Source organism: Papio anubis, chromosome 8, assembly GCF_008728515.1.
Source record: "Papio anubis isolate 15944 chromosome 8, Panubis1.0, whole genome shotgun sequence".
Taxonomy (NCBI): Eukaryota; Metazoa; Chordata; class Mammalia; order Primates; family Cercopithecidae; genus Papio; species Papio anubis.
In genome coordinates this window covers 77483965-77495852 of record NC_044983.1, presented here as the reverse complement: position 1 = coordinate 77495852, position 11888 = coordinate 77483965, and the positions used below count along the sequence as shown (strand labels likewise).

At 35.4% G+C, this 11888-nt stretch overlaps 1 protein-coding gene across 1 annotated transcript; it reads left to right on the top strand.

Annotated features, from left to right (window-relative positions):
• The first annotated feature begins 9345 nt into the window (after positions 1-9345).
• LOC101020591 (60S ribosomal protein L37) lies at positions 9346-9717 on the top strand. The gene has a single exon (XM_003902920.4). The coding sequence runs from the start codon at positions 9376-9378 to the stop codon at positions 9667-9669; it is 294 nt and encodes a 97-aa protein (XP_003902969.1). The 5' UTR covers positions 9346-9375; the 3' UTR covers positions 9670-9717.
• The last annotated feature ends 2171 nt before the right edge of the window (positions 9718-11888 follow it).

Below are 11888 nucleotides of genomic sequence, written 5' to 3'. Positions count from 1 at the left end.
GTGAGTGGTGAAGATGGAGAGAAGTATAAATTCAAGAGATACTTAGGTATCTTGATGATTCACTGGATGTGGAAGATGAGAAAAAAGGAAACATCAAAGATGATTTCTAAGTTTCCAACTTGTATAACTGAACCAGATTTGGGAAAAGAGGACCATTAATATTTTTTGCTTAGACATGTTGCATTTGAAATGCCTTTAAAATATTCAAGTGAATATATTAAGTTGGCAGCAGGAAAATGTCTGATTATAAATATAATAAAGTAAGTGGTACCAGACTATTCCTCCCATGGTAAATGACTGTAAAACTGGACAATACACATAGCAATATCATCAGACATTAGTGAAAAGGCAGCACAAAACTCTGATCCCTGAGAAAGAGGAAACACACAAATAAGCCCCATCACTGGCCGGAATTTCTACATGGGAAATCTTTCCAGACTATAATGCAGGGAAGCGAGTTAAGCAGAACACAGCAGTATCATTGAGCTGAGGAAGCAGAAATCAATGTTTGTAGTTGCTAAGGAGGCTGAAGTGTATGAAACTGGCTACTGCAGACAAGGAAGCCATGAAGACAAAGACCTCACAAATCTGTATAGGGGTCCTCTTACTACTTTGGCTAAATTCTAAAGCCATGCATGCACATGATGAGACTCAGGAAGATAGTAGAGAACAACTGCTAGGTATTTGTGAAGTAAAATATATATTCTTGTGGTTTCAAATTGCTGGAAGAAACAGAAATTCTGACCAGCCACCATGGAAAGACCTTGCTAAACATCCCAGGCACTCAGTTAAGACTTCTTACAAAGGCCATAGCTTAGAAGTAGAACTACTCTAGCTATAGAAGATCTACCCTAGAACTTTAATAAAGTTGATATAGCTTAAAAACAGGTTTCAAAGAATTGTGATGATCCACCAGTAAATTGCCTGCCTGCCAGCTCAAAATCCAAAACTTTTAAAGAAAAAAAAATCAGACTTTCATAAATATGTTTTCCAATATCTAGTACACTATCAAAAACTACTAGATGTGAAGAAATAAGACCATAGCAGCAGAGGCTACTTTAAGATATCCCAGCAGCTAAACATAAGCCCCAACGGTAAATAAAAATAATAAAAGCACAATGCACTCAAGACAGAGAAAAAAAAAGTAACGATAAGCATAAAAAGAAGAGAAAGATCAAATAGAACATCAAAACTACTAGATCAGACAGCATCCAAAATTAAAGAACCTATGATTTAAATACATTAAGATTTCTGTGAGTCAAAAATAACTAGATATTTTTCTTTAAAAAAATTAAATAGTTTAATTGAAAGAATGGCCACTATTGGGAACCCAATTAGTGTCTTTAAAGATCCAGAGGAAGACATATCTCAAAAGAAAAAAAAATTACGGAGAAGGTAATCATAAGGAAAAAGAAAAAAATAGATTTAAAATACCTAATAAATAAATCATGAAATTTCAGGGAAAAAAAAAGTAACAAAGAAAAAAATTAAAGAAATTATAACGAAAAAAGTTGTGATTTTAAAAAATGTTTTGAATCTGTACGTTTAAGGTTCTTACTGAGGATCAGGAAGATTTTACAAGTCACACAGCAGGGCATACATGGCAATAATGGAATTTGAAGGTGTAGTACGCTGAATAATGACCCACAAAGATAGCAATTCCTAATCCCTGGCACCTATGAATATTACTTTGAATAGTAAAGTCTGCAGTTGTGATTCAATTGAGAATCTTGATGTGAGATTATCCTGGATTATCTGGATGGGGCCTAAATGCCATCATATGTGTATATAAGAGAGCATCAGACAGACACTACACATAGACAGAAGAAAAGGCCCTGTGACCACAGTGACAGCGATTGGAGTGATGTCCAGTCTCAAGGAATGCCATCAGAGCCTGGAAAACAAGATTTATTCTGATTGCTATTCATTGCTCGTCTATTTTAATGATCCCCTAAACATTTAAAGCAAATGTCTGTAGCACATTGAGGAACTGGAAGAGGCAAAGGGTGGAATCTCCCCTAGAGCCTCTAGAGGGAGTGCACCTCTGCCAACACCTTGATTTCGGCCCAGTGATGCAGATTTCGGCCTTCTATTCTCCAGAACTGTAAGAAAATAATTTTGTTGTTGTTGTTTAAGCCACCCTATTTGTGCTAATTTATTACAGCAACCACCGAACACTAACACAGACGGTAAAGAGAAAATTTTACAAGTTTTCACGGAGCAAAAACAAGTTACTCAAGATTGAAAATAAATGAAAAAATATAATTCCGTAAGAATGAAGAAAAGAGGAGAGTAGAGAACAACAAACAAGAACTGTCAAAATTATCATAAAAGATAGGAGACATAATCATGCTACAACCTACATGTAGTTCAGTGGTCAAAATATTCTGAAGATTGATAGTGAAAATCAAAAATAGTGATAAAACTACATTGAGAGGCAGTAGGAAGGGGAAGTCATGTAAATAAGATCCATCCATCCTTAACTACAATAACAGAAGCCAATAGATACCTAAAATTAATAAAACAAAAGCTAGCAGCAGAAGCAGATTCTTTAGAAATAGTGGAAATTATACAGATGCAAAGAAGCGCATGCAGCTCTCCTCTAAGGGACAAGATCTGGGGTGGAGAGGAGCAGGGTAGAAAGCTACTGTGTTTGCTGTAAGTTTTTAAACTCATTTTTACTTATGTACATGTACTGGATCAATTAAAATTCAAACATAAGAACACAATTACCACAAATAACAAGAAGCTACTGTCTTCTGGCTTGTCACAGTAGTTGAGGCCTCTCTTCTCTTTCTCGATTCTAGGGGGAAATAAGCCAATGGGGCATTAGCTCATTGTGACAGCCTTAAGAGATAGGAACCTGCAAGATTCTGACAGACAGAAGTCTTTGGAAAGGCAGTAGGGGAAATGCTTTGAAAGGTCTGAGCTCTATGCACTGGCTGGCCTGCTACAGTTGGTATTACCCATCCATCAGAATGGACCTTTCTCCAACTGTCCCAGGACTGGAAAGATATCAATCCAGGCTACTCATAGCCTAGGAGGAACCACACTGGAGCTGACCAAGCTCCAGGGATAGAATATTCTATCACTGAGGGTTTTCTGCTCTGAAGCCAAAAGTGGAAGAATGAGGCCTGAAAAACTATTCAGTCTTACCTTTTCCTATTATGGGCTTGTGCCCACTAAATAGGATGTTTTTGTTTGTTTGTTCAAGTGCCGAATATTAAAGGGGGTATTGATTTATTTGAACTAGGCAAGTAGACTAAAGTAAAGTGCAATAGTGATGGTTAATCAATAAAGTCAGCCTTCAGAAGTTATTCAACACTCCTGAGTAACTGTTTGCTATTCACAAAGTCTCACTGGAGAGTTTCTTCAGCTTCTGACCATCACAGCCTGCTTGGCATCTTCCCAGATCTCTCTTACAGCTGTCATTCTGTCAGTGTTTTAAACATGGCCATTCAAACCCAGTCCATAGACCTGCAGATAAATACCAAACCACTGGCTTTATTCTCAGCTCCTTCTCTTTCAAATGCAACATATACATACATACATACACACACACATACACACACATACATACATCAGTTAGTACAAATGAATACTAGAGAGGTGTTTTCTGCATTACTGCTTTTGGAGTTCAACTCAATGAATTCAAAATATATGTGGCATGAGGAAATGAGAAATAACGAGACAAAGAAATGCCCTGTCAAGTGCAGTAGCAAATATACATAGGGCTTACTATGTGTCAGGCACTTGGGACCTATAAGTCACCTATATTAACTAATTTAATTATCACAATTTCATGAGATAGTTATTTTCATAATCCTCATTTAAGACATAGAAATCGAAAGATAAAAGATTTAACTTGCTCAAGGTTGCACATGTAGTAAGTAACAGAAGAGGGATTTGAACTCAGGCTATCTGGCTCTAGAGTCTGTGTTCTTCATCACAATACAATACTGCCACTCGAGCCTTGTTTAGGTTCTTAACGTGATAGACTATGCATGCTTGGTTTCTCTCCAGTGGTTCCTAGCACAATGTAATTATCCTATTGGCTCACAAAAGTGTCTAATGAAATCTGCTCAGGGGCATGGATAATTTCCATAACATCAAGTTACCTTGAAGGTTTTCAAGGATTGGTGTCATCCAGTGTGATGTCATTATCAAGACATCCCTTTCTAGAAAAATACAAGTTAATCTGAGGCGCAACAGACCTTTGCCTGGTTTGCCAGTGAAATAATCCAATTCTGACTCAAGGGCACGTTTTGGTTGAAAAATACAGTTACGGCTCTGTAGAATTAGGGAAATGATAACTTTTCTTGATTTGTTGACTACTAGAATATGAGAAGTGAAAAAGTAAGGTGCATCTGAGATTACATGCTCAGAGAAGATGGTACAGTGTTTATGACAGCCTGACAGAAAACTGGGGAAGATGGGAAAACTTGTAAACAATGATGAGTAAGTCTGCTTTGGCTATATTGAGACTGTCAACAGAGACATCTGTTAGCTTAGTAGCTCTGTGAACTATCAGTTAAGTATTTATTGACTGCTTCTCAGAAAGATGCTCAGTGGTAAACATTCTATGAAGATAATCACATTATATAAATGCCATCAAACATGTTGGAGAGATTTCCAGCTAACCTCGCCTGAGTACATCTGAGCAGTTCATTAACATCCAGAGAAACATCCAGATCTGAAACTCCAGTCATTTTAAATCTTTCCAAAGTGAGACACTCAATAAAAAGATCCCAAAATAAAATATGTTTTCTACTATTTTGATAAATCAACAGTGCGGTGTTTTTCACAACCATCTGATTCTAGCCAGGATTTTAATGCAGCAGTTTGAGCAAACGTAGGAGCAATACTTTATTTCATTTGCTTGAGAATGCACATTGATTTCCTAAATAGACGCTCCATAGTTCATTTGATTATTTCTAAGTAATCAGGAGCACCATTTTAAACTAGACTACCCTTTTTTCATAGTCTAGTCTAAACTCTCCTTAGGATGCAAAGATTTAATTTCTATTGGTAAGAAAACAATCATTTGTATTTTATATACACAAATGAAAAAATTTTAATAATGTCTCTCAAATATTCATTATAAGTTAATGTCTCCATTTATAGAATAATTTACTGCATATGCTGCAGTTACATACTTTATGCAATAAGGTATTGATTTTCAAACTGCTCTTCCAACGCCCAGAGTTCTAGGTTATTGAGCCTCGTTGGGTGAAAAAAAGGAGAGAACTAAGTGTCCAAGAAAATTGGACTCTGGGTCCACCAGCATCACTCTAATCAATTTTTAAAACTATTTCTAAGTTGCAGTTTTACATATGGTATTATTTGGCAAAAAAATTCTTTCTGGCTAAAAATATATAAACCACCACTAATGGAATTTTGTCATAAAAAATTGAAAGCTCATTTCCAGTCTTCACTCTTCAAAAAAGATTATGTTTAGTGGTTTGCAATATGCTTCAATTGTTCTCAGCTAATGGTTTATGTAATGTAATATTAAGTAAAATCTCAACTGTAATCAAGAATGACAAAATATTTGAGTCACAATTTAAGACAATATACTCTCAATCTGAAAAAAAGATAAATATTTAGATACTGTTTTCTCGAATAAGTATATTACCTTTCACAATAATTACCAAAATTGTGGGGGGAAGTTCTTTTTTTTAACACCTATCAACAATCGTTCTTAGTTACTTGCACTTAAATTGACTATTTCTCTCTAAAATATTCTACTGTCTCCACTAGTTTATGTTTCTATTCTTCCACATGAATAAAAATGAAATTATATAATTTGCCTGAAGTTCCATGATAATTTAATTTTACATTAATTCACTTGCAGTATTCCTAAATTTATCTGAAATGTTATGTTATCATACAGAAAATTTTTCCACCTTATAATGAAAACTATTTCAATAATTTTATTGATTCTTCACAATCTATTTCAAGTTATATAGGTAAGAAATATTCAAAACCTCCTAATGCAATTTCATCATAAATTTCAGTGTGTGACCAACTAGAAAGTACATGTACATGAGAATCATTTTGTGTAAAATTATAGATTCTCTGTTATTCTTTACCACCTTCTTAAATTAAGACAAACTAATAAATTCATATTACTGAATGGAGACTTTGAAATTATTTTGCCTAACACACTTGTTTATTGTTTAGCATAAAGAAGCTAAAGGCCCTACAAAGAGAAATTACTTCCTATTTAATAGTAATATTGTGACCAAAACAAAGTCCTCTATCTAAAGCCCTTTCAACAACATCATCTTGGAACACAATATTATAAGCAATAGTATATACATGTAGGTATATATGTATAATAAGGAATTGTAGCTGCATGTCTAAATAGGCTTCCTTGAATTCTTCCCCAAGAAATTAAAACAATAATTAAAACACATAGTACACATTCAATTTAAATGTTTTTATGCAAGATTCTAAAAATAAGTTGTCATTAACATTCAAATTAAAAACCATAAGCATTAAGGCAGTAAATATATACATTAAAGAGGAAATAGATTTAATGTTGATTATATCCAGACCCTTTTTTGCTTATGCCATGCAAAATTTACCATTTTTGGAAGGTCTTTCAGTTGGGACAAAATGAAGAGAGAGACGAACAGCTTCTTGGCTTCCCTTCACCACTGACTACATGAGGCACTAGCTCTTTCCTGTGGCACTCCTGGATCTCTTAACTTTCCCAGGGCTTTGGTTATAGGAGTCATTTCTTTTCTTTTCTTCTATTTTATTTTAGAGATAAGTTATCACTATGTTGCCCAGGCTAGCTTCGAGCTCCTGGGCTCAAGTGATCCTCCTGATTCAGCCTCCCTAGTAGCTGGGACTATAGGCATATGCCACTTCAACCAGTTTTTTTTTTTTTTTTTTTTTTTTTTTTTTTAATGTAGCAGTCATTTATAGCTTTCAGAAAATGTGCATATGCATCATGGGTGCATTCTCATTTGGGTACTTGATTCTCCCATTCCATCTCAAAACCTATGAGAAAAAATGTATTTGTATGACACCCATTTTGGTCACTCTAACAGTCATATATTTTCCCAATTTAAATAAATATGTTGTCTGGGCACAGTGGCTCACACCTGTAATCCCAGCACTTTGGGAGGCCAAGGTGGGCAGATTAGTTGCCGTCTGGAGTTCCAGACCAGCCTGGCCGATATGGTGATACCCTGCCTCTACTAAAAATATAAAAATTAGCCAGGTGGAGTGCCACACGCCCGTAATTCCATCTACTCAGGAGGCTGAGGCAGGAAAATCCTTTGAACCTGGGGGGCAGAGGTTGCAGTGAGCCAAGATCACGCCACTGCATTCCAGCCTGGGCGACACAGCAAGACTCGGTGTCAAAAAATAAATAAATATGTTTATGTTTATGTGTGTTTCTGTTACCATAGCTAGATAGAATTTTTTCAAGAGACAAGTGGACAGTTAGAAAGTCTAATTTAGTAAATAGACAAGATAGCATACACAAAATTCACCCGGCGCTGGGGGCGGAAGACATTAGGGATAATCACTTGGAGACCAGTAAGAAAGACATCATTTTCAAAAGCAAATACAAATGATGTTGAATCTGAAACATGTGTGCTCACAATTGAAGAAAGCATGTATTTTCAAAGACATTAGAGACCAGCGTTTAAGATGAAGAACTTCTGAACACCTCAAGAAATGGAAAATAATTCACAGGTACTCAAAAACCTGTTTGACTACCCATCAAGAGACAGTGACTGAACTTGAATAAAGAAGTAAAAATGTTAATGAGTAGTAATCATCAATCTTTGTGAGCACGTGGTGAAACTACCACATTCATATAGCTACCTGGTAGTGTATAAATTAGTACATTTTGTAAAAAACAAAACTTACAAAATATTTGCTATATACAACAGAATTTATATAATGCATATATAATATTTAGAGTAATAAAACATTGTATCTACCAAAACAAGTGGGCTAGATGATCTATATTTTTGAATGAAATATCCCCTCTGTACACTATTTAAAACAACAGAAAAAAATCTTGTTCCTATTACCAACTCGTATGCAAGGCCATAGACAATAATGCCAACCTAGAATTGAGTAAGTATCAGTATATAAAGTGAAATCCCTATAAGGTACTCTGGTTGGGAATTAAAGTGCTTATGTCTAACTAAACCATAGTCTATACGTGGTCAATACATTGACCAATTTTCTGTGGTTTAAAGCTAAAAGCTAATTATGAAACAAAGTAGTGACAATATGTTTATCATAACCCAACAATACTTGTCTTCCAAAAAGAATTTTTAATCATATAAACTTCAGTAAAATATGTTTCTAAATAAGTTCAAAACCAAATATGAGTAACATTTCATTATTTATCTCATTTAACTTTTCAAAAATTCTTTTTTTTTTTCGCCCCTAAGAACTCATGTTTATGAGGTCCCAGAGTAGAATTTAAAATTTAAATTTAGAGAATTTTAAATTCACCTGTCTTTTAAGTCACCCAAGGACAGGGACTCTACCTATCTCATCTTCGTGTTTCCAGCACTAGCATTTGGCAAAAAAGCATTTCTTGAATAAATGAATAAACCTAGTCCAGCCCTTTTATTCATAGCTGAGTAAATTGAGACCTAAATAGGTCATGTATATATATGTTCTCTCCTCTCTCAGAACAACTAAAATGTTGCAAAATGAATCTGTACTTAGTATGAATGTTTCATTAATGTGGTTTATACATGTCAATGCTTTATCAGCTACATGTACATTTTTAGTATTTGCTCTGGTAATTTAGTTTAAAATTGACAAGTACACCCAACTACATCTAGGTTCTTTCAGCTTGCATTGGTAATTTTTGCTTCTAATTAAAAGAGTTGGCTAAAAACATAAAAGAGGGAACAACAAGACATAATCCAAGTAAAGTATGCAATCAGTTTTAGATTTATGACTTTACTATACCCTAAACTAAAACTTTTCTTTGGGACTTAATATGAGAGACACTTGGGTATAATCATATAACTTAAGTAATTCCGCATATTAAAAGCCTTTAGATAAAGGCTAAAGGCTAAGAAATTTTATGACATTGAAAGTTAGGTTGTAGTAAGACTCTGTTACTTTAATTTGTATTACTTATTACATATTATTTACTATTTATTTACTATTTATTGAACAGAAATATATACATTAAAGAGGAAATACATTTAATGTTCATTATATCCAGACCCTTTTCCTATTAAATCTTGAAATTTTTACCTAAATAATATTATCTACCAACCAGAATTGCCTACCCTCACTGGAGTTCATAATCAAAGGGGACAAAAACACATACAAAAAATAATTAAAATATAATTTTAAAGTGCTGTGGGCAGAAGCGAGATGACGAAGGGAACGTCATCGTTTGGAAAGCGTCGCAATAAGACGCACACATTGTGCCGCCGCTGTGGCTCTAAGGCCTACCACCTTCAGAAGTCGACCTGTGGCAAATGTGGCTACCCTGCCAAGCGCAAGAGAAAGTATAACTGGAGTGCCAAGGCTAAAAGACGAAATACCACCGGAACTGGTCGAATGAGGCACCTAAAAATTGTATACCGCAGATTCAGGCATGGATTCCGTGAAGGAACAACACCTAAACCCAAGAGGGCAGCTGTTGCAGCATCTAGTTCATCTTAAGAATGTCAACGATTAGTCATGCAATAAATGTTCTGGTTTTAAAAAATACAAAAAAAATAAAAAATAAAAATAAATAAATAAATAAAGTGCTGTGATAGCTCTATATGCAGTATTTTCAGAGTAAATATTATAAATGATTAATTCTGCCTGGGAAAACCTTAGATGACCTTTTAGAGGAGTAATTTTGAGCCAGGCTTTAGAGAATGTAGAGGAAGTTATCAGATGAAGAAAGGTGAGAAGAAGAAACAAAACTCAGAACCTAACAAAAAACGTTCACAATTATACAGAAAAGTGAAACAACCAGCAAGTATAAGGAATATCCAGAGATTTTATGTGACTACAACCGAGAATATGAACATGGGGGTGCTTATTGTCATGATTCTTGAAAGAGTGACTGGAGTCAAATTACAAAGGACTTTTTGCATCATGATAAAGAGTTTTAACTTCATCTTTTAGGTAATGGGAAGTAATTTTTAAACAGGGGAGAAATACATAATTTGATTTATACATTAAAATAGAATCAGTGGAATAATGAAGAGACTGAAGGCAGAAAAGCTGTAACAAGGCTATTTCAGTCGGTCAAATGAGATGACACAAGCAGAACCAGAAGGAATGGAAAGGAGAGAACAGATCCTGGATGTCCTTGAATAATACATGCTAAAGGACTTGATAATTGATTAATTATGGACCACTAAGGAAAGAGATGAATCAAAATGTCAAAGATACCACATGTTCTCACTCATATATGGGAGATAAAAAATTTGATCACATGGTGGTAGAGAGTAGAAAGATAGATAATAGGGACTGGGAAGTGTGTACTTGGGGAAAGGGAGGGGATGAAGAGAAGTGGGTTAAAGGAGACAAGCATACAATTAGATAGAAGGAATAAATTCAATGCTTGATAGCAGAGTAGAGTAAATAAACATTCAAAAAAAGTATTGTACTCAGGTGATGAACATCCTAAACCCCCTGACTTGATCAGTACGCATTATAGACATGTAACAAAATTTTGCAGACACCCCATAAGTTTGTAAAAAAAAAAAAAAAAACAAAAAAAAGTCTAGTGTGGACAACTGAATAGATGCTAATAATTTTAATTAAATAGATGGAAGTACACTAAAAAGAAAGAATCCAGAGGTCACAGCATGTGCAAGATGCAATAGTAATTATTTGACAATTGAAATTTGAAAACTCAACAATTGACTTATTTGATTTTTATTCACTGCTTAATCAGATGTATTTTCTCATGACTAAGTAAAGCTATGTGGGGCCATATCAAGGACCTGCTCAATATTCTGCTCTTGGCAACTCTGTTAAGACATATTTTGATGTAGACATAGTTGAAGTAGACAAAAGATCAGATGTATATACTCTAATTTCTCTTAATGAAACTGCAGGGAGAACAGATTATTTCCAAATTCTAACATCATCTTCCATGTGGTGGAACACTTGTTAGCTTCACACTCTTGTCCCTCTCTCTCCTTACTCGGTCCCAGGAGAGATGGGGAGTTACCCAACAATATGAGTTTGGAAGTTGTGTTAGTTCAAATCCTAAGAAAACCTAAGATGGGATTAAACATGCAAGAGGTACTTTGGGGGAAATGCCTGTGAAGGATACGGGGAAGTGAGCCAAGGAAGTAGAGATGTAAGTCTGGTGCTTATTTGGTAGAATTGGGTAAGAAGAGTCTCAGATTGCAGCCTCTTATTTCCAAGAGAGGATTGACAAGGCCAATGTGGGACCTCATAATGGGCCCATTAGAGGAGTCTGCAGGAACGGGCTAGCACAGTCCCTAAGCAGTGCTCAGTCACTGACTGGGAGTAGCCCACAACTAGCATAGCTTCTGAGCAATTGCAGAGTTGGATCCAGAGGGGCAGAAGCTGGGGCAGTCAGTCAGTTATGTTCCCTGCTGCAGAAGATGCAAGCAGTGCATTTTCCTGGCTGCCACAGGAGAAACGGCATGTGTTACCTAGCTGCTGCTTCTCTCCTTTTGGCCGCTGAATTCCTTGCAAAAGATTATGCTTTTTACCGCTCCAAGTAAACATGTAAGATTTACTATTACGAAGGTGGGTAAAGGGGTCAGCATTTGTTTTTAAGGGAGGAAATACCTAGTACATGAGGACAAGGTCTTTGTAACCAAAATAAGAATTGAATTTGGGGAACAGACTTAATACCAATAGTGACTGAGGATCTTCTAGGGTAGCTGTGATATATGGCTTCA

What these genes read in the sequence shown, in the direction of transcription:
- LOC101020591 (XM_003902920.4), top strand. Translation starts at nt 9,376, where the DNA reads ATGACGAAGGGAACGTCATCGTTTGGAAAGCGTCGCAATAAGACGCAC.